At 41.2% G+C, this 23,989-nt stretch overlaps 1 protein-coding gene across 5 annotated transcripts in view; it reads left to right on the forward strand.

Annotated features, from left to right (window-relative positions):
- Positions 1-23,989, forward strand: part of dlg3 (discs, large homolog 3 (Drosophila)) — a 496,785-nt gene that overhangs the window by 233,237 nt on the left and 239,559 nt on the right. Inside the window, exon 1 of one of the 5 annotated variants that reach the window (XM_080187530.1) lies at positions 14,579-15,068. The exons of 3 other annotated variants lie outside the window; for them this stretch is intronic. In XM_080187530.1, the coding sequence (XP_080043656.1) occupies positions 14,748-15,068 (321 nt within the window). In that variant the 5' untranslated portion in view covers positions 14,579-14,747. Of the gene's footprint in view, positions 1-14,578; positions 15,069-23,989 lie in introns of those variants that run through there. One more of the 5 variants, XM_080187528.1, reaches the window with a different exon arrangement.

Below are 23,989 nucleotides of genomic sequence, written 5' to 3' on the forward strand. Positions count from 1 at the left end.
GCAAATTCCACACAGCCAGTGACCAAAGCTGGGAATTGAACCTAGGTCCCTGGAACTGTGAGGCAGAAGTGCTAACCGCTATGCCATCATGCCACCCCAGACTTACTCTTGGATGTAGTGAGAAGATATAAGTGGAGGAGCAAAGGGGATAGTATGATAGTATGACATAGCTGATGCAATGAGAGAGAGGAATGGGTATTGTACAATTGTTTACAATTGTTTGGTGATGATAACTGGGAAGATAGCTGCATATTTTCTCTAGGATTCTATAGTGTCATAGAGTCATAGAGGTTTACAACATGGGAATTGGCCTTTGGCCCAACTTTTCCATGCTGCCTCTTTTTTTAACCGCTAGGATAGTCCCTATTGTCTGCATTTGGCCCATGTCCCTCTATACCCAACTTACCCATGTAACTGTCTAAATGCTTTTTACAAGACAAGATTGCACCAGCTTCCACTTCTACCTCTGGCTGTTTGTTCCAGACACTTACCACTCTCTATGTGAAAAAATTGCCCCTCTGGATACTTTTGTATCTCCCCCTCTCACTTTATACCTATATCTTTTAGTTTTAGGCTCCCCTACCTTTGAGAAAAGATATTGACTATCTAGCTGATCTATGTCCCTCATTATTTTATAAACTTCAATAAGGTCACTGCTAAGCCTCCTACTCTCTAAAGAAAAAAGTCCCAGTCTATCCAGCCTCTCCTTATAACTCAAACCATCAAATCTCGGTAGAATTCTAGTAAATTTTTTCTGCAGTCTTTCTAGTTTAATAATCCTTTCTATAATAGGATGACCAGAACTGTACACAGTGTTCTAAGACACTCCAATGTCTTGTACAACTTCAACAAGATGTTCCAACTCCCATATTCAGTGTTCCGACCAATGAAACCAAACTTGCCGAATGCCTTTTTCACCTCCTTGTCCACCCGTGACTCCACTTTCAAAGAGCTGTGAACCTGTACCCCTAGATCTCTTTGCTCTATAACTCTCCCCAACGCCGCACCATTAACTGAGTAAGTCCTGCCCTGGTTCAAACCACCAAAATGCATCACCTCACGTTTATCTAAATTATACTCCATCTGCCATTCATCAGCCCACTGGCCCAATTGATCAAGATCCCATTGCAATCCTAGATAACCTTCTTTATTGTCTACTATGCCACCAATCTTCGTGTCATCTGTAAACTTACCAACCATGCTCCTACATTCTCATCCAAATCATTAATATAGAGTGGACTGAGCACCAATCCTTGAGGCACACTGCTGGTCACAAGTCTCCAGTTTGAAAAACAACCCTCTACAGCCACCCTCTACAACTACCAACTCACAAAGCTATGCTGACTGATCCGAATTGGTCCTTGTGTCTCTAAATGCCTGTAGATTCTGTCTCTCAGAATACCTTCTAACAACTTACCCACTAAGATATGAGGCTCACCGGCCTATAGTTCCCAGGCTTTTCCTTGTAGCCCTCTTTAAACAAAAGCACTACATTTGCCACTCTCCAATGTCACTTCAATTGTGACTATCAATGATTCAAATATCTCTGCTAGGGGACCCACATTTTCCTCCCTAGCCTCCCACATGTCCTGGGATACACTTCATCAGGTTCCAGGGATTTATCTACCTTGGTACGCTTTAAAAATTGCAGCACCTCTTTCTCTATTATATGTACACTCCTGAAGACATCACTATTTATTTCCCCAAGTTCCCTAACATCTATGCCTTTTTCAACAGTAAATATTGATAAGAAATATTAATTTAAGATCTCACCCATCTTTTATGGATCCACGGAAAGATGGCTTTGTTGATCCATAAGAGGCCCTACTCTCTCCCTAGCTACTCTTTTTTGCCTTTATGTATTTGTAGAAGCTCTTTGGATTCTCCTTTGCCTTATCTGCCAAAGCAATCTCATTTTGCCCTCCTGATTTCTCTCTTAACTCTACCTCTACACCCTCTATACTCTTCAAGGGATCCACTTGATCCCAGCTGCCAATGCAAGTCATGTTCCTCCTTCTTCTTTTTGACCAGGACCTCAATATCTCAAGTCATCCAGGGTTCCCTACTTCTACCAGCCTTGCCTTTCACTCTAAGAGGAATGCGCTTACCCTGAACCTTAGGTTAACACTCTTTTGAAAATCTTCCACTTACCAGCCGTCCCTTCGCCTGCCAACAGATTCCCCCAGTTAGCTTTTGAAAGTTTCTGGCTGATACCATCAAAATTGGCCTTGTCCCAATTTAGAATTTTAACTTTTGGGCCAGAGCTATCGTTCTCCATAGCTACCTTAAAACTAATGGAATAATGGTCACAAGTCCCAAAGTGATCCTCACTAACAATTTTGTCATCAGACCTTCTTTATTTCCCAAGAGGAGGTCAAGTTTTGCTCCTTCTCTAGTCGGGCCATCCACATACTGAATGAGAAATTCCTCCTGAATACACTCAACCTATTTCCTTTCATCCAACCCGCTAATACTATGGCCGTCCTAGTCAATGTTGGGAAAGTTAAAATCCTCTACTATTACCACCCTACTTTTCTTGGAACTGTCTGTAATCTCCTTATATATTTGCTGCTCAATTTCCTGCTGACTCTTTGGGGGCCTATGGTATAACCCTATCAAAGTAATTTCCCTCTTATTTCTCAGTTTTACCTGTATAGACTTAGTGGGCCAACCCGCAGACATATTCATTCTCTGTGCTGTGGTGATGTTTTCCCTAATCAGAAGTGCAACTCCCCCTCCTCTCTTACCTCCAGTTCTATATTTCCTATAGCATCTGTGTCCTGGAATATTGAGCTGCCAGTCCTGTCCTTCCATTAGCCATGTTTCAGTAATTGCTATAATATCCCAGTTCCATGTACCCATCCATGCCCTGGGTTCATCTACCTTGTCCATCAGGCCTCTTGCATTGAAATAAATGCAATTTGATCTGGACTTCCCTTGCTCTCTGTCTTACTTTTGCCTGACTTGTTGAGTACTGTGATTACTGACACTGCCTTTACTATTTAATGTGCTATCTTTAACTTCTGTGCTGTCCTCAACCTTCTCTTCAGTCTCCCTACTGTTTTGGATCCTACCCCGCTGCCAAATTAATTCAAACCATCCCAAGCGGCTCTAGCAAATCTCCCTGCCAAGATATTAGTCCCCCTCCAGTTTGGTTTGTAACCCATCCCTCTTGAACAGATCACCCTTCCCCAGAAGAGATCCTAGTGATCCACAATCTAAATCCCTGCCCCCTGCACCAGCTCTCAAGTCACACATTCATCTGCCTAATCTTCCTATTTTTACTCTCACTAGCAAGTGGACCAGTGGCAGTAGTCCAGAAATTACTACCTTTGCACTTTAGCCTTCTGCCTAATTCTCTGTGTTCACACTTAAGGACCTCATCCCTTTTTCTACCTATATCATTGGTACCAATATGTACAACAACCTCTGGCTGCTCACCCTCCCCCTTAAGAATGTCCTGTAGCCACTCAGAGACATTCTGGACCCTGGCACCAGGGAGGCAACACACCATTCTGGAGTCTCAATCGTGGCCACAAAAACACCTGTCTGTCCCTCAAACTAGCGAGTTCCCTATTACTACTGCTCACTTGCTGTTTGCTCAACCCTGCTCTACAGCAGAAGCAGGTGTGGTGCCACAGGCTTGGCTGCTGCTGGTATCTCCCCCTGTCAGGCTATCTCCCTCACCAGTATCCAAAACGATATACCTGTTTGAAAGGGAAGAGCCACAGGGGGTGCCTGCACTATATACTTACCTCTCTTGGTGGTTACCCATCTACTTGACTGAACCTGTGGTGTGACAACCTCCCTGTAACTACTGTCCATCACACTCTCTGCCCCCTTTATGCTCCACAGTGTGCCCATCCGCTGCTCCAACTGAAAAATGCAGTCTGTGAGGAGCTGCAGCTGGACACACTTCCTGTAGACAAAGTTATCTGGGAGACTAGATTGCTCCCTAATTTCCCACATCTGACAGGAGGAGCATACCGCTGCCCTAACTCCCATACTGCCCTTGTACAGATAAAAGGATAAATGAATCTCAACTCATCTTAGCCTTGCTTTAGGTCCTCCTGATGACTTTTTTTTGGTTAAAGGAGGAGGTTGGGAGGGAAACACTGAAGTAGTGTTTGGGGTTTAACTGTCACTTAACTGTCCCTACAATGGATCTATATTCTCTGGCATTTAGAAGAATGGGAGGTGACCTCTTTGAAATATGTAAAACTTTCATAGAGTTTAATAGCATAGGTATTGTCCCAGCTGGTGAGTTAGAACAAAAGGTCATAGACTTGTGTTGAGGTGAAGAAAAATGTCTTCCTTTTGAGGATTATGTATCTTTGGAACTCACTGTCGTAGAAATCCAGATGTTTAGATGGAGAGTACATTCAACGACAACTTACAGTTATATTGTGCCTTTAATGTATTAAAACATTCCAGAAGCTTCACAGGATCAATATAAAACAAAATATGTCACCAGCCCACATAAGATATTATTAGGTATGATGTTAATTATGATCTTAAGTCAAAAAAGTATTAAGATGTATCTTAAAGAAGAAAAGTGAGATGGAGAAATAGAATAGATGGGGTGCATATCACAGAGCTTAGGGCATAGTCAACTGAAGACATGGCCACCAAATGTAGAAAGATTGGGATGATCAAGAGGCCAGAATTGAGCAGGTTCACTATCACAGAGATTTACTGAACTGCAGGTGATTACAGAGGTAGGAAGGGATGAAATCATGGATGGACTTGTAAACAATGACGAGAGTTTTAAAATCATGACATTTCTTATTCTGGAGCCAGTATCAAGATGAGTGATATCAACAGGTTTTTGAATACCAAAAGAATCAAGAGATGTGGGAATAGCATGGAAAAGTGGAGCTGAGTTGAAGACCACCCATGATCTTTTAATAGCTGAGCAGGCTTAAAGGATCGAATAGTTTAATTTTGCTCCTATTTCTTATGTCATTAAGAAACCAAGCAAAGTATCAACAAAAATATCAGAGAGAGGTAAGAGTGAACATTTCCTTGATTTAGTGAAAGCAACAACTTGGAAGATAGATTGGCATCTTATTATACATCTTATGGCTTCAAACGTTACCTGTCTAAAAAATTTGAATTCCTGTTGTCACATTTTAGTAGCACTTCTTATGTCAATTTTTTTCGTTGCCAACATTTATGGATATTGCCTGTGTAAACTCAAGAAGACAGTTGACCTCACACTCCTTAAAAGGATTGTTGAATGCTGTCATAAAGATAAGTTTAAAGCTTTTACTTATCTGAACGTGAAACTAGGAGAAGCAGTTGTTACACATTAAAACAACTGGACCAGGTCCTGTTCAGTCCTTCTTGATTTCCTACTTTCCTAGCTTACCTAAGACCCTTGGCAAACATTGCAGCAGGCTTATCTCACCAGCCACAATAACAGAAATAAGAGTAGACAAAGTTCACTGGAAGCAGAGCGCATTTTCCTGTACTTACCTACTTCCCAAGCAGAAGGTTTGCTGGAAAATTATGTTAAATAAATTACAGACTATTGTCAGCCAGATAGAGAGATAGAGATACAAGGAGTATGTGGAAGGAGGCTGAAAACAGCCTAAGATCCCAATAAAGCTGCAAATTCAGAGCTCCTATCCAATTTAAAGGCAGGCCTTTGTTATAAATTTTTTCTTCCATTTCCTAACCAGTTGTTGTGCAGGTAAACCAACCGTTCGAAACGCTTGGCGATAGACCCCAACCTGGGTCACAGATGGTCAGAAATCCGGGTGAGAGATTGGCTACAATTGCAGCGTGGCATGGTCACCAATCATGCTGGGGAGGTAGGGGGGGAGTTGGGTTTGAATTGACTGTGATTGGCTGGAGGAGAATGATTACTGTGGTGGAGGGGAGGGCTTTTGGGTCCTCCCCCTACCACAATTATCAGGGGGATTGGAGGACACAATTACATCAGAGGGATACAGAGAAGGCACTCACAGCAGAAGGGAGGTTGAAAGTTCCCTTGAGCAAACGTGGAAAAGTCAGCTGCTCCTCCTTGCCCCTAACGAATGTAGTAAAAGAAACTAACATTATGAAGTGAGCAGTTCCCTTTTCCCTTTCATTACCTGAAACCCTGCAGTATCTTTAAATTTAACTCGCTGTGGAACCTGTTTTAAATATGTTAATGAAATGGGACACACACAGCACGAAACCAATCACCAAGAAAATGATGTGGTGCTTAAGTAATGGACTGTTACACTTTCCCCATTTTTCATTTTTAATGCTCTTCCACCCATATGAGGTAGTAAATATTGAGGCCAAAGCGACAATGGACAGAATTCTTCAATTTTGAGACTAAGTGCTGTGGTGGGTCTGGGAACTGGAGTATTTCCCTCTGTGGAGGCCAGCGCGAAGACATGCTTTATTAATTATGCGCCTGGGAGTTTCATGCCATATGCAGTGGCGGGGCAAGCCTGGATGGTATGTAGTCTAGGTGCCATATTGAAAAGGCACCCAACGTCACTGACCCACTATTGAAGAAAAAAGGTGGACCTCCTGAACATGAAGAAAGATCTGTGGGAGCGCACTAAGACTGGAAGATGGACTTCCTCAGAATGAAGTTAGACCACTGGGAGCACTTTGAGATCGAACAATGGACTTCCTGAAAATGACAATGGATCTACTGGAACATTTTGAGCCTGGATATTGGACCCCCTCCAGGACACTTGATCTGGAAGGTCCGCCTGCAGATGCAACCCGACCCATTGCTGTAGAAGAGTTCCAGGGTTGCAGTCAGCCTCCATCCTCAACTTCAGGGGCAGAACCCGGCATTGTTCAGATGAATCCCAACATCTGCATGCCACATTGTACAAACACTAGTGCATTTTCCTATTGGCATTGCGAGGAGTCTGGCTTGGGGTTCTGGGCTTTCATTTGGGGTTTTGGGCCTTTATCTGTATCCAATGAATGGGATGCAAGTGAGGTTAACTCCATCCTCTAGCATGCAATGGCCGGCACCAGAGAAAGATTCCGCTATAAATTCACACTGGTGTGAAAACGATTTCTGGGCATCCCGCCATATTCTTCCACCCTGCTCTCCATGAAGCACGTCAATGGAGGCTTGGGAGAATTCTGCCCTATGACTTATGGTTTTCTGTCAGTTATTTTAATGACAAGTTATCCCATTTGTTTTAAACAGATTCATGTTAACATTAAAATCTAGGCTCATGTCTTTCCTTAAACTTTACTTATTTTTGAAAACAAATTGTTTTGAAGGTTTCTCAGGCAAGATAAGCAGCTTTGATCCTCATTAGTTCTGTTCTATTGATAATTAGAAAATGGAAATATTCTAATTGGAAGCAGGCATGTACAAGAAAGAGAGAGGATAGTTTTCAACACCATTTTATGTTTTCTTACTGTACATGCTTAATCTACTGTGTATTTTTGGCAAATACAACATTAAATAAATATATAATTTAAAAATGGACTTCAGAATAGCAGTCACAAATACAATAGAGGGTTCCATAGCAAAAACAAATGGAAAATTAGGCTGGATCACATTATGTGGACCTCTGCAAACTGCTAACAGGTTTTTTTGAAGTCCCAGGCTATTAATTATATCCTAGACTACTCTACCAAGACTATATACTGCAGCACCTCATCCACTTTCAACCCTCAGGTGCTCCTGACCCTCAGATCAGTGGGATCCTAAGTCACTTGAACCTCGCTCCATTACTGCCAGATCTTAATACCTCTCCTGAGTTGGGAACCCTGCCCCAAACACCCAGTATACCAGAGAGCATCAACCTTTGCAATGGTGCCATATCTTGAAGCTTTCTTAAGTGTTTACCAGTATATTAGAAGGCTTACATATGGGGAACATTTCCTGCAAATGTCACAGTCATTTTCTTTGATACATTGATCTTTAATCTCTAATTTAAAAAAAGTTATGATTGACTTTTGGTTCCTCACAAAAATACAACTAAATTCTGTTGACTTCTTCAAGTCTTCTGCTTCCATTCAGCTCCTTCCAGGGATCATGAAAGATCCATTCAATCATAAATTTTAATTATCCAACCATTTAATCTCCTTCAAAATTTCTCTCCCCATCCCACACTGTTTTTAAAGATTACTCAAGTAATGTGGCAGAGCATCTAATCACTTTACACTTTTGGATGCTTCATCAATCTTCCTCATTGATCAGTCATGTCCTTTTGCAATTCAGGAACAATCAGATCAACAATATTTCATATTAATGGCAATAAAATTCTAGAACTGTATTCGTATTACATTGGAGTTAGCTCCCATTTTCAAGACATATAGGAAACAAATTTGGGCAGGACCTCTGCTCATTCAACATAACCTTGGCAGAAGAACTACAGAAATTATTTATTTATTAGTTTCACAAGTAAGCTTACATTAATACTGCAATGAAGTTACTGCGAAAATACCCTAGCCTGCACTCTCTGGCATATGTTCGGATACAGAGGGAGAACCTAGCATGGCCAGAGTACATAACCAGTACATCTTTTGGACTGTGGGAGGAAACTGGAGCATCTGGAGGAAACCCACCAGACATGGGGAGAATGTGCAGACTCTGCACAGACAGTGACTCAAGCTGGGAATCAAATCTGGGCCCCTGGTGCTGTGAGGCAGTAGTGCTACCCATTGTGCTACCGAGCCACCCTCCTCACATAGAACTGGTATAAACATATGCTACACAGTTTTTCTTGGATTTGATGGCTCTTCCACCAAAATGGCAGCTGTTGATTGGGAGACTCCTCACATAAATCATTCCTCTAACTTATTTTGTATAGAGAATAATGTAGAATGTAGGCCAGTTTCACAAATGTTCCATTCAATGAACCACTTCTTTATGACACTTCAGTTATAATAGTTCATATAACACATTAAAGCTGAGGTTTAGTGAGCTATTTTAGCATTTGTGTGCAACCTAATGATTGCCAATGTCTCGTGTTACTGCTTTTCACTTTGCACATATCATGTGAAGGAAATATGAAGGCTGATTCCTTGACTGAATTCTCCTGACAAGAAGGGATCACTTCAAGGAGAGCTAGTCAGTAAAGTTTGGGCCAAAACATATAATGACTGACATTCTGTAACCTTCCCACCCAGGAAGCTGGTTGGATGGGGTGGGGGGAAGTCGGGGTGTTGCCACAACTGTCGACTATCTGCTTCTGCCGGTAATTTACCAGTGGCAGGGTAAGTGAAGGACAATCTGCCTTTGGACTAATGGAGACCCTGAACTAATGGCCAACTAAGGGACCCTTCCCACCATGTTCCTATTTTACCAGAGGTAAGGAAGAGCTCATTCCACATGATGAGGCTACCAGATATACTGTAACGTCCTGACTTGGGTGTGTGGGATCCCTCTTCCTGTGCCCCAAGAAGGCCAACTGAGCACAACAGCTGCCCTGCTTTAAGTACTTCCTCGTCGCCTCCCAACTTACCCCATTGTTGGGGCCTGCCTGACTATTTCTTAGCTTTACTGCAGGCCACCAACGCGACTTATCATCCAGGGCCTACAGCAGTCACAGCAATAGCCATCACTACAGGTGGTGCCTCTGAGACTGAAGAGCTGCCAACACTCTGATTGACTGACAGATCAGGTGGGACACCCTGCCTAATGTGGAAAGAAGCCACAATCCAGGCAAGTAACACTGCCCCAACTTTCCAGCCATGGGCAAGGCCATCATCTCCCAGGCTATAATCCCAATTTAACAGAGGGAAATGTTCCTTTCTCTGAAATTGCAAAAATACTTCCTGTTTGAAACAACAACAAAGATGCTCTGCATTGAACATTTTTGGTGATCCGACACAAGCCACACTTAACATTACTCTTACTTTCCAATGTGAGAAGAATTGCTCTGACTGCATTATGTGGGCGCAACTTTACCAGCACGCCCGCCCAAGGCCAACAGAGAATGCTGATCTCCGAGGCTCGCTCGCTCCCAGAATCGAAGCAGCCGTACTGATAAAATTCCAACCTGTATTCCATAAATATTTCCCCTGCTTTATTTTTCTGGCAAAATTATAAATGTGCTTAAAAAAAGGAGCATTGAACTATTAGGTAAATTTGAAAACTGTTCTGGGTCCAAAGGGAACATGTCTTTCCCTTGCACAAAAGGATAACAAACAGACAGTGAGAATGGGATGGGTGAGGTGGAGACTGTGTGAGGATGGCCTGCCTATATTTTAGAGTCCACTCTACAACATTTCAGAGAGCAGGCCTGCTTCTCATTCTTTTGGAGCAACCCCTAATATTATGGCTACAACTCAGCCATTTACAGCAACATAAAAAAAATCACCAGAGAATACCATCGCCAAGCCTACTACAGACATCATTAGTCCTGCCTGGGGAATTGTCTCAGTTTCATCAGCTGTAACTCTTATATGTGGAATTCACGTTGGTATAATCATCAGTAGCTAAACCTAGTAAACATTAAGTCAGGGCTCACTACTGATATCACAGTACAATTTCTCACAATTCTATCCATGCTCCAAACAGGCAGAATCCTCAATTTTAAAAGATACCTGTCCTGGTTACAGTCATCTGCAGATGTACATTATTATGCTACCAAACGCACAACCTTCTCTGGCAGGCCTGGTCTGTTGCTATAGCAACAGACCGTTATTCAATTTAGACATACTTACATAAGAACATTAGAATTTTCAGTAATAGCAGAAAAAAGCATTAGAGCTCACAAATCCATCATTGTAGATCAACCCCATCTATATCAAACCTCTCTATTCATTTTCCATCTGGAAACACATCCAGTTTTTTTCTTGAACACATTTGTATTATCCTCTTCAAAAATATTCCCTGGCAACAATGCATAACTGTAATAATCATTGCATGAAAAATTACCTTATGACTTCCATTCTTAATTCCCAACCTCTTAATTTTTAACTTGGTCACTTTATATTTGGATTCTTCACCATACCATATTATTTGTCCTGATCAATTTTGTCAGTTTCCTTTATAATTACACTTGATGATCTCTTCTGCAATCATTCCTCACAAATTCCTGATATCCAAAATCATCTTAATTTCTTGCCTTTGTAACTTGCCAATACTAACAATATATTTCTTAATATTGGATCATCAAAACTACATACAGTATTCTCTATAGGATCTGACCAATGCTTTGTATAGCAACAAAGCAACCTCCTTAATGTGTGTGTTTGTAGTCTACCATTCTGACATTGTAACCCAGGACACAGTTCACCTTTTTCACTGTGGCTAAGCATTTTATAGGTAGTCTTATACATTTATCCAGCATAAACTGTAATTTTAGTTCCTGGTCACACTGCACTATGGTGAGCTGTAGTCAAGTAAATGGCTCCATAACTGTCCCTTTGTCCCTAACACCAGCGTACAGAACAGAAGTATTACAAGAGAAGAAGGCATAGGATGGAGCATGTATTTCAGTCATGCTGTGTTAACCCAACATCATTACAATTATGCAACCCTTCCTTAAGGCTTTTCCTGCCTGATTGATGCTCTGTAACTACAAAGCTGAAGACAAAATATTTTTTATCAAGAGTTTCTACCTCACTGAGGAGGCTTCAGGCCAATCCACATCCAACAACCTGTTCTGAAAATTCTGCTCACATTTTGACAGCTGTGACAAATTCTACTTTCACAGCTGGGACGATCCACAATATTATAAGTAAAAAGCCCACAACATTATTTAAAAAATGTCAATTCACCCTATCTCCAAATGTTAATGGATCCTTTAAAAAAAATGCAGGATCCAGATTCAAAACTAGACCTGCACCTTCACCAAAGCTAACCAGTTCTTCTTTGGGCCGTACTCTTTTGTTGAAGTCTGTCCATTTGTTTCTGTCATGTAAGGGCGGGATTTATCTCCTTCTCCACAGCGTGTTTAACAGCAGCGGGAGGCGGTGCATTGTTCACTGGCAGCAGAATCTTATGGTTCCACCATTGTCATTGGGTTTCCTGTTGAACACACCCTTTGCTACTGGGAAACTCATGTTGGGGCTGCATCGTCTGCAGAACATTAAGATCCCACTGGCATGAATGGCAGCAAGATTTCGCCAATTGTTTACAACAGACTAACAAATGGCTGAAAATATTGGCTCAGATTTTCCACCCACCTCCACCGTGGTGGCTTTCCCAGTAGCAAAGGCTGATGAGCCACCAGCAGGATCTCCCAATTCCACCGAATTCAATGGTCATTTGTGTTGTCACATCACTGGGAAACCTGCCAGACAATAGTGACCTGCCTACAACATCAGAAAACACACTGGGAGAGGTGAAAAATCCCAATGATTACCTCTGTAACACAAAGGAATTAACCTAAAGCTTCAAATAAATTATATTAGGTGGAACTAATTAAGTTGATTTTCTAAAGCAAGGTGTAGTTTTCATATTAGTTTTATTTCTCTTCTAAAGTTGCCTTTCCTCCATTCATGTTTTCCATTCTTAACTAAGATACCGAGCAGCAGGTGTTCTCTGCACTGTTCTTTGACTGGAGTGTAAATTGGTCAGCATTCCATCTTACAGTGCTTTACTGAGAGAGTAAATCATTATGGAGGAAAACAAGTTGTGATGAGGTTTTTGAAACCAAGGAGGACATAGGCAGATGAAGGGAATCACTAACTTATTCACTGATTAATATGTGGAGCTGTTGACTGCAGCCTATATCATCCCTAACCTAGACATTGGTGCTGCTGCCGGCATCACTCTGTGAGTTGCAGATGCATGTTGTTAAGTACTGAGACATCTGTATCTTGAATTTTGAATCACCAATTACAAAGAGTGAGAATGTCTGTTGATTTGTCCTTAAGAGTTTCTCGTTCATTGTCTGGCACCTTGTACTGGATGCCCTCTCATGTTATTACTTCACTTCTTACATATCATTTGAAATGTTGATAGATTGTCTCAGATTTGGAACTCATTGTGCAGACATTGAATTGTATCTCACCTGCAAACTAATCTGAAAATCAGGCATTTTCTAATGTTTCATTGTCGAAAATCCTGAACTCCTGGAGTTGTCAGATATCATTGATATGAACCTTGTGCAATTGTCTCTGACTTTATTCATTATGTGAAGTAGCCAGTTCCCACTAAATATGAAATAAGATTATTCTTTGAATTGTGAAACTAATCAATTGCGATCAAGTCAGTGAATCATTTCATAAGTAGTTTTTAAAGTTTACAAACGAGGTTACTAATGTTTATAAACAACAGAGAGTCTTTTATATTATTTCTACAGTACATCTTTGCATTATATAAATGCAAGTCATCTCCATTTAGAACACTTTAACTGCACTTGGTGAATTCTGATCGTATATTGCTAAATACTCTACGTATTGTGAATATTCAGTGAACCGTTATAACAGTTTTTCTTTAATGTTCCTTAAATTGCTAAAGTTTGAACAATAGTTTCCATTGCTCTACAGAACCAATGGGCAAAACTATACTTAAATTTCCAACTTACACAAAGTTATTTATTTACTCTTGGAAAATCTATTGTTCATTAAATAAGCATTTATTTTGAATGTGATGATCTATATTTTCATTTAATTTTTTAAAATTAGACAAGTGATAAAAATGTATACATTCATCAAGGATGACTTGGTTTTTGTATTTCATTCCAAAGGATCGCTTAATCCACATGATATGCACCAGCTTCTAGAAATTCTGATAACATAATTCAGAAAATTAGCAAGCAAGAGTCCATAAGGCTTGTTTGGCAAAGATACATCTTCATGGGAGTAATTTTGACTTAGTACATGGTGTAAAGTGAAAAACAGTGAATTGTTGGCCTGTGTTACTTCTCTCCTGATTCTTTATTTCTGTTGAAGTCAATGAAATAAAAATCAAGACCGGTGTAAGAGGAGCTGTCAATTCTCTATCACCCATTTTAACTTATCGCACAGAGTCATATTAATCCCCATTGCCTATTTGACACATGTGTCATGTACTGTGACACCCACCGGCTACTATTCACCAAATAAAAATTCTAAAAGATTTTTTTTAAATAGCAAATGTGATGTTGCTAAATAAGGTGAGCTTTGTGGGGTAATAAATGGCTCAGACTTGAGGATTCAGGGCAGAGGGTAGATTCATAATTATTGCCTTTTGGGAATTAGTCTGGAGGGAGATTCTATGTCATTTTGCTTAGAATTAGACCTCGCTCTCTCTTCATCTGTTATATCATTACGAGAGCCCTAGCAAGCAGCTAAAAGGTCCTGATACTGAATGACTAGGATGTACTAATCAAGTCCTGAGTTACTCATCAGAGCAGATTTACCAATGCAGATGGCTTCTCATAGTAATCAAGAGACTGGGGACAACAGTTCCAATCCCCAGGGTCATCATAACAGTACAGCTTAATATCAGTGCTGCACTAGGTCAGAGTGGTTTTATTACATTTCTACCAGTAGGATGTACTGAAGTGATGCAGTCTACGGATGCTGCTGCTGACAGAGCTGGGTATCTGAATGCTATTTTGTGCAGCACATTGATTGGTGCTGTCTGAGAGAAGGTTGCTGGAGGGATGCTTGCATCCTCAAGACTTACACTGGCCAGCATTGAGCGCTCTGCAGTTCCAGCTTTCGCCTCCACTGGCAAGGTCTGCCATTAACAGCAAGAAGCAGACAGAAGGGACAAAGAACAGACTATCACCTGCTTGATTGAAAATAAAAGAGAAAAACTTTATTTTTTTCCCTCTGACTCGAAAGGTGGAAAATAATAAAATTTGAACTGAACGATAGTGTTGGTCATGAAAGCAAATCTGCACAAGAACCATCACTGCTGCAAGTGCCCAGAGTGCTATGAAGCAACCAGGATGGCAGCTCTCCGACGGATGGAACCACAGAATTACACTGAATGGCAGCACGAACCGTATGGATATGGTGGTTTCAGCTCCCAGACACTGCCATCTTCATCAGGAGCTGCCGCCAGGAATAAAACCAAGCTCATCCCAACCTCCCGTGATAGTGGACCGATTAAAAGCCAAAATAAGAGCGTACCTAAGGTGAACGGCAACAGTGGCGGATGGTGGCCGGAGTGTACATGTTCTACACGTGACTGGTATGAACAGGTATGGTAGTAATATTTTTTTCATTCAAACCCTTTTGAGACCTATGTAGTGAGGGATACTGCCTGATGCAGCAGTGGAGTTTGGTGCATTTATCTGCTTGAATGGTTTTTATGATATAGTCTGTGAAAAATGCCATCGATAGTTGTGTACCATCTCTGCTCCATTGCATTTGTGAATTTTTGCAGTGACTGATTAAATTGAATTCCTATTGTGCAAACACTGCAATGGTATGCACTGTCCTGCTGTAAATCATCAATAGGCTTTGGTTTGTTTTTTGTGTTCTTATGGTTTATCATTTTCATATAGCCTGTTAGTGGTGCCTAGGGAAGAAATGAAGCACAGCTCTGCTTTCTATTCCATCCTAATCCTAAGCAGTGAAGAAAGGAGAAATAATAGAGTCTGAAATAAAATGGAGACTGAAAAATCAGTCACTGTACAATATGAATAGGAGCTATTATGAGTGAATGATCAAAAAAGGTTTTCATTGGGGCTGCTGCTAGGATACAGTGGGTTTTTTCAATACATCCTGCAATATATTTATGTCATATATTCAAGTGCACTAACTCGCCTGTTGAAGTTATTACTAAATAATTCAGAGAAAGATGTTAATGTTTATGCTGTAAATTTAATTTTTTTTGTTTCAATGATCATAATAAATTTGATGAGCTGCAGCATGTCCCACAATTATTATCTGAATAGGTTCTATGGTTTGAATATTGATCCAGCCGCCCCCCGCCCCCCCCCACACCACCACCCCCATCTCCCCAAACAAGCAACACGGCTGATTGCATTAGACTTACATCAAGCACAAATGTTTGTGCAGGGCTGCACCATCCGGGAGGGAGTGGGGAAGGAAGCAATGGATAAACAGTATTCTGGCTGAGGGCTGCTGCTGCTGCTGCTTCATGCCCAATAATGTCGCGCTATCCTACACTGACAGGCAAAGCAATGTTATCGTTTTGTAAATGCTATCCTGTGCATCCTCTTCAGTGCGCTCTACTCCTTAAATTTCATGCACCTTCCTGAGTTCTTTAAAAATAAAGAAAAAGACGACACAAGCTCTGGTGTGAAATGTGGAGTCGCTCATCTGTGCTGTGTGTGACATCACTGCTGAGCACATCATTTCAAAAAAAACCAAACCTTAACCCATTGAGTGCTGTTTCATTCGGATGACTCTGGCAGATCCAAAATGGAGACTGGGATTAATAAATTTCAGCTGATTAAATTCCAACAATTCCCCGTTCCATAGAGGAAATTACACTGCTGATGTATATTAATCAACTGATGGCTCACCTTCTGAACCAGTACTGAAATGCCAAGCAACCTGAGATGGGATTGGCCACTGAACAGCCATTGTAAGGATAAAGTTGATCTTGAGGCTTTCTCATATTCAGAATAATGTGTGAATTAAATAAAAATGAAGGACTCCTGAATATAACTCCTGCAGATAACTGGAATCCAGGCATTGCAAATCATAACATTTTCAGGGAATAGAGCCCACATCTAAATAGTTTTCTATTTTCACATGTTTAAACAACCAATTGGGCTTTCCAATTTGGTTTCTTAATAAATCTTTGTGGGGTGTTGTGTTGATAAAATCCATACGATCTCTCAGAAGGAGACCATTTGATCCATTATGCATATGTCTGCTCTTTGAAAAGGCTATTCAATTTGTCTCATTTGCCTGCTCTTTCCAAATAGCTCAGCAATTTATTCCTTTTCAAGCATTTATTTAATACCTGTCTGAAAATTGAATCTGCATCTAACTCTGTTTAAGGCAATGCATTATACATCATAAAGCTCACAGCATAAGAACAGTCTCATCTCTCTGATTCTACTGATTCTACAGATTCTTAAATCTGTCTTATTTGGTCACCCTTTTGCCAGTGGAAACAATTTCTTCCTCTGTATTCTATCAAAGCTGCTCAAAGTCTTGAATATGTCGATAATATTCTCCCTTAACCTTAACCTTTCCTTTCCAAGGAAGACAAATCCCATCTTCACTTTACATAGTTGAAGTAATTCACCCCAGTACCTTTCCAATACATTTCCTTTGCATCCTCTTCATGGCCTTGACATCCTTCCGAAAGCATGATGACCAGAATTAGACTCCAGGTGAGGCCTAACCTATGATTTAACTTCCTTGCATCCGTTTGACTATTGATGTCACGGTCATTTATATGGGCAAGATCACAGCCCATATTTACTCATGTGCAAGGAGTCTGCTATGATATGAGGTCTGAATATGCTGAGACGCTTACAAGACATTTAAATAGGAAGTTAAAAGGTAAATACCCACACTGGGGGAAAAATATTGATAGCAATTGCAAAACCTGCTAATATTTTCATTATATATTTAAGTCTTTGCGAAAAAAAGATTCTTGATGAAGCTCAGTCACTTGTGGAACGAAAATGGAGGCACAACCTGCATCTGTGAGCTGATAATGGAGTAATGCAGCACTCCAACCCCAAGTACTTTTGTTGCATAGTCATTTGTGATGTAAGAAAACATGGCTACCATTTTGCACATAGCAACTGAGGCAATGAACAGTGAAAGTGTTAGGTGGTCATATTGGTTGAGAGATAGAGGTTATTCAATTCACTGGGAAAATTCCTGCGCCTTTTTGAATGTAACCATGAGATCTTTCAAATCCACCTGAAGAGTCAAAAGTAAGGGCTTTGTTTTGGCAATTCGTTCAAAAGACAGCATCTCTGACAATGCAGTACTCCTTCAGTATTCCACTAAAGTGTCAAGCTAGAGTATGTGCTAACATCGGCAGTGTACTGGGACCCACGATCTTTTGCCTCAGAAGTGAGAGTGCTATTGAACCAAATTGATTATCCTGATAGAGTGGAAGAATGAAAAAGTAAGTGAAACAATTCAAATTATTGCCCAGTGTGAATCTACACTGAAATGTTTTGAACTGAGCTGCATTGAACAGAAAGATCCTAGGCTGCAATCCTGGTTAGTCCTGCTAAATAAGCTGTCTCCAGGATTAGTGAAGAAAAACAGCTTGAGCTTCCAACCCTGTGGTCCCAATCCCACCGTTTTGTTTGTGGAAGCCCAAAGAGAACAGTTTGTGCACGTCCTGTCCAGAAAACTTAATTTCCTGCTGTCCTTTTATTCTTTCAGCTTTATTCGATAATGAATTCCTGACTCCATATTTAAAATCTAAATACCTAAGAACATAAGAAATAGGAGCAGGAGTAGGCCATCTAGCCCTTCGAGCCTGCCCCGCCATTCAATAAGATCATGGCTGATCTGAAGTGGATCAGTTCCACTTACCTGCCTGCTCCCCATAACCCTTAATTCCCTTATCGATGAGAAATCTATCTACCCATGATTTAAACATAATCAACGAGGTAGCCTCCACCACTTCAATGGGCAGAGAATTCCAGAGATTCACCACCCTCTGAGAGAAGAAGTTCCTCCTGAACTCTGTTCTAACCTATGTAAACTAATCACACTGTAAGTTTTAAAATTTATTTTACGGAATGTGGTCATCACTGGCTGGACCAGCATTAATTGCCCATCTCTAGTTGTCCTTGAGAAGATAGTGGTGACCTACCTTCTTGAACCTGCTGCAGTCTCTGAGGTGTAGGTATACTCACAATGCTGTTATGGAGAGAACTTAGGTATTTTGACTCAGTAACAATGAAGGAACAACAATACATTTCCAAATCAGGATGGTGAGTGGCTCAGAGGAGAACTTCCAGGTGGTGCTGTTCCCAGATATCTGCAGCTCTTTCCTTCTGGAGGGCAGCACAGTGGCTAGCACTGCTTTCTCCCACTTCCAGGGCTGAGTTCAATCCAGCCTTGAGTGACTGTTTGTGTGGAGTTCGCACATTCTCTTTTGGTCTGCATGGATTTCCTCCAGATGCTCCAGTTTCCTCCCATGGTCCAAAGATGAGCCAGTTAGGTGGATTGGCCATACTGAATTGCCCCTTAATATCCCAAGACGTGTAGGCAAGATGAATTAGCCATGTAAATGTATGGGTTAACTGGGATAGGGTGGGGGAGAGGGCCTGGGTAAGATATTCTGACAGAGTGTCAATGCAAACTCAATGAGCCGGATGCCTCTTCTGCACTGTAGGGCTTCTAAGATTCTATAATTCTAGTGGTTCTGAGTTTGGGAAGTATTGCTTGAGGAACCTTGGTGAGTTCCTGCAGTGCATCTTGTAAATGGTACACACAGGTGCCTTTGTTTGTCAGTGGTGGAGGGATTGAATGTTTGTGGAAGAGGTACCAATCACACGGGCTGCTTTTGAATTGTAAACGAAGCTCAGAATTGCATCCTTCCATCAGGGTAGCAGAGTATCACCGGTTTTGCAATTCCTAGTCCCTTAATGGCTCAGATCCTTAAGGAGTTAACATTTCTGTGGATTGGCCCCTGCCTCGTTTGATGGAGATCCAAGAGCAGGGATGCCAGTCAATTCTTCTCATTGGAGGGTGGTACAGGGTTTGCTGGCAGTAATGGTTAGAAAAGGCCTGGTGATGCATCAAAAATGGTAATTGCATGCATCTATTCCATGCAAATTCAGTGCTTCCAAAGAGGACACTTTTCATTCTGTTAGTTGATATTATCACTTCGTTCAGTGGGATAGATTAAAACCAGATCCATTAGCTCAAAACTGGATATACATGAAGTCTTGTGGAACACCAGCAGCAATAGAACTGTATTCCAAAACATTCAGTAAGCTCATGGCTTAGCATATCCCTCATTCATCTATTGTCATGCCAGGTGACCAATCATGAGATATACAGGAGAGCATGCTGGAAATAGCACCAGTGGTATCTGTAAATGAGGCATACACCAGATGAAGCTATAGCACAGATTACTTGCATGCTAAATGATCGGAGCAGCATACTCTAGAGAGTTAAGGAACTTCACAACCAGTGAACCTGACCAAAGATTTGTAGCACGGCCATGTCCATTCATGTGAACAGTTAACTGAAGGAGGTGATTCCATGAGCATCTGCATCCACAGTATGTTAGTACAAAAGGCAACCATCATCAGCCCTAAGTTCCTTATCAGCCTTCTCTTGCCATCCTCATTATCACACCAATCCTCAGCAAATTTGATTAATTCTATGTGCAGTGCTGAATGGAGCAAGGGCTACATACCCTGACAACATCCCAACTGTATTGATGATGACCAGCTCTAAAATTAACTGTGCCTCTAGCTAAGCTGTTCCTCTACAGCTACAGTACTGATATCTACCTGACAACATGGAAAATTGTGCTATCCACAAAATGTCCAACAATTCAAACTGGCCAATACTTTCCTATCGACCTATTCTTAATTATCAACAATGAGATTGACGGCGTCATCAACATGCTGCCAGGCAGCATTTACTCACCGGTAGCCTTCTCACAAATGCTCAGTTTGGATTCCACCAGTGCCACTCATCTCCAGATCTCATTACAGCCTTGGTCAAAATGTGGACACAAGCTGAATTCTAAAGGTGTTAAGAGTAACTGCCCTAGACATCAAGGCAGCATTCAACTAAGTTTTCAACCAAGGAAGCCTTGTCATTGGGAATGAGTGGGGAAATTCTTACTGATGATTGCATGGCCTGAGCTCCATTTGCAATTTGAGAGATAGTAAACCAAATGCCTGTATACAGCAGGATCTGGACAGCATCCAGGATAATCAATGACAGGTACCCTTCATGTACCACAAGTGTCAAGCAATGGCCGCCTCAAAGAAACTAGCCTCTTTCCCCTTAACATTCAATCCAAAACTTCAACCATCAGCATTCAGGGGATCACCATTGACCAACTGGACTGGCCACATAAGGTCGTGGCTATTAGAGTAATCATTAGATTCATTGTACATAGTGAATAACACACTTGAAGCTTATGTTAATTGCATAATTAAGTATGAGAAAATTAGCCAGAATCTGACAAATATCATTTGGATGAGCATAGAATCCGTACCACATCATCCACGACCATTGTAGAAAATGAACGTGAATATGTCACCATGAAGTTCCTATACTACGAAGATTTAGGACAGAAATTTGAATTTCATTAGATTTAGTACCTGTAATGTAACAAATTTCCACATAACCAGCTCCTGGCAATGACTTAGAAGGCTGTAATTCTTCTGAGGAGACAGCCACAGCCTCACCATGTAACATTTGTGGACTCAGCCTGATCATTTTCTCATGAGAAAACTTGGATGAAACAACATTGTTGAGTGATGCCGAAGTAATTTATTCAGACTCAGTCATAGATAAGCAGATGATATACACCAGCTTCACACTGCGTTCAGTAGCAAAGTGTACCTTAAATCACAATCAGCTGACATATGCAGCCACTTGAATTCACAAGTTCTGTTTTTTTGCAACCTTTTCAGATCCGACAATAGACTATTTGCAGAACGTGATTTTTTTTTACTGCCACCAATAAGTTTAATTGCTCACGCAGCTTTGGGAAAAAAAGTGGTATCTGAGGAAAGATGGAGAACACTGTTTGCTTCTGTATTTATAATTCAGTGTATGCTGTAAACTGTTCCTTAAATTCTAAGAGGAAACAACAGGATGGTTTCCATCACTTTAGAATGTTCTTCCCTTCCATACAGTCAGAATTCACAGCATCAAGCCTAGTTCAGCAACTGTATTTACGCTATTGTAAACAATAGGACTCTCTGCTTAATAGTCTCTGCCATTTTAACAAGATGATGGGACAATTAACTTGTATTCAGTATTTTAAATATCATTGGCTATGTGAAAAGTCTTTTGCTCCGTGCTGGATAGTTGCATATAATAAAATTGTGCAATTTACATTTGTTATATTCTTAGCTCAGTTTAGGGCAATAGGGTGCCTCGTTGCCTGTGTTGCCAAAAGGGGGCACTACAAAGGGTTTTGGTGATCCACCACTATGATCCAGATGGACAAGGGCAACAGATATTTGGGCATAACACCACCTGGAAGTTCCCTTCCAAGCTACTCACTTTCCTGACTCAAAAATATTTTGCTGTTCCTTCACTGTCATTGGGTCAAAATCCTGAAATTCCCTCCCTAACAGCCCTGAGTGTGTGGACATCACCATGGACTGCAATGGTTCCAGAAGGCAGCTCACCACCAACTTTGCAAGGGCAATTAGGCATGGGCAATGAATTCCAGCAAAGCCCACATCCTGTGACTGAACTTTAAAAACAGAGGCTGTGCACTGGCAGGGCAAACTTACGCATTTAGCTCTGTCTCTGCAATAAACTACCCAGAGGCAGCAGATCACACAACTGCACTAGATGCAAAACCACCATGTGCAGGGAATTTTGGGGACACCTTGACCCGCAGGGATGCAATATAGTGGCTCACGGGTGTGTGGACATTCCTTGATTTCTATCAAACAGGACCCAGGGTCCAGCTCAAAAGTTTCAAAGTCACTGGAATGGAGTCCTACAGAAGGTTATAGATTCCTTTTAGCAAGCATCTTCTGGCTATCCTGACAATAGACGGCAACGTAGCGGCTCCTGCTCTTCCTCTGGATTTAATCTATAAACTTAGGAGGGAGATACAGATGCAGGAGAACTCTGTGTCTCCAAATCTTTTTTCACACTCATATCTCGCACAATGCAAATTGTGATATTGATCACTTGTCAATCAGAGGTTGAAGGTACTACAATGAAAAATACACAAATCCAAACATATCCCACATATTAGTGTGCCAAACACACAAAGGATAATAATAACTGTCATAAGTTCTCAGAAGCTGTCATCCCTTCCACATGAGGGCTCACCATATAGTGCTGATCAAGTATGCAATCAATCATTTATAAAGCTGGAGTAACCACATTTGGCAAAGGAAGAAACAGGAACATAGATTGGTTTGATACCCACCTTATGGAAGTGACACCTGTCATTGAAGAGCGCACGTTACCTTACTTACAGCCTGTTTCCTAACCTTAAAGCACATCACGATCTTATGTAACATCAAATGTAACACTGCTGTTTAAGAAGGGAGGGAGGCAGCAGACAAGAAATTAGTTAGCCTGACTTCAGTCATTAGCAAGATTTCAGAGTTCGTTATTGAAGATGAAATCGCAAAGTTTTTGGAAGTGCTTGATAAAATAGGACGGAGTCAGCATGACTTTGTCAAGGGGAGGTCATATCTGACAAATCTGCTAGAGCTCTTTGAAGAGATAACAAAAAAGTTAGATTAAGGAGAACCAGTGGACGTGATTTATTTAGATTTCCAAAAGGCCTTCGACAAGGTGCTGCATAGGACACTTAAATAAGTTAAGTGCCTATGGTGTTAACGGTAAGATCCTGGCATGGATAGAGAATTGGCTGACTAGCAGAAGGCAGAGAGTGGGGATAAAGGGGTCTTTTTCAAGATGGTGACTAATGGTGTGCCTCAAGGGTCAGTGCTGGGACTACAACTTTTCACAATATACATTAATGATTTGGAAGAAGGAGTTGAAAGCACTGTTGCTAAGTTTGCAGATAATACAAAGATATCTAGAGGGACAGGTAGTATTGATGAAGCAGTGGGAGCTGCAGAAGGACTTGAACAGGCTGGGAGAGTGGGCAAAGAGGCAAATGGAACACAATGTGGAAAAGTGTGAGGTTATGCATTTTGGAAGGAGGAATGGAGGCATAGACTATTTTCTAAATGGAGAAATGCTGAGGAAATTAGAAGCACAAAGGGAGTTCTTGTTAAATGTTAATGTGCAGGTTCAATCAGCAGTTAGGAAGGCAAATGCAATGTTAGCATTCATGTCAAGAGCTAGAATATAAAGGCAGTGATGTACTTCTGGGGCTGCATAAGGCTCTGGTCAGACCCCATTTGGAGTATTGTGAGCAGTTTTGGACCCCATACCTAAGGAAGGGTTTGTTGGTCTTGGAAAGGATCCACAGGAGGTTCACGAGAATGATCTGTGAACATAAGAACATAAGAAATAGGAGCAG

This window comes from Carcharhinus amblyrhynchos, chromosome 4, assembly GCF_965287045.1.
Source record: "Carcharhinus amblyrhynchos chromosome 4, sCarAmb.v2.hapA, whole genome shotgun sequence".
Lineage (NCBI taxonomy): Eukaryota > Metazoa > Chordata > Chondrichthyes > Carcharhiniformes > Carcharhinidae > Carcharhinus > Carcharhinus amblyrhynchos.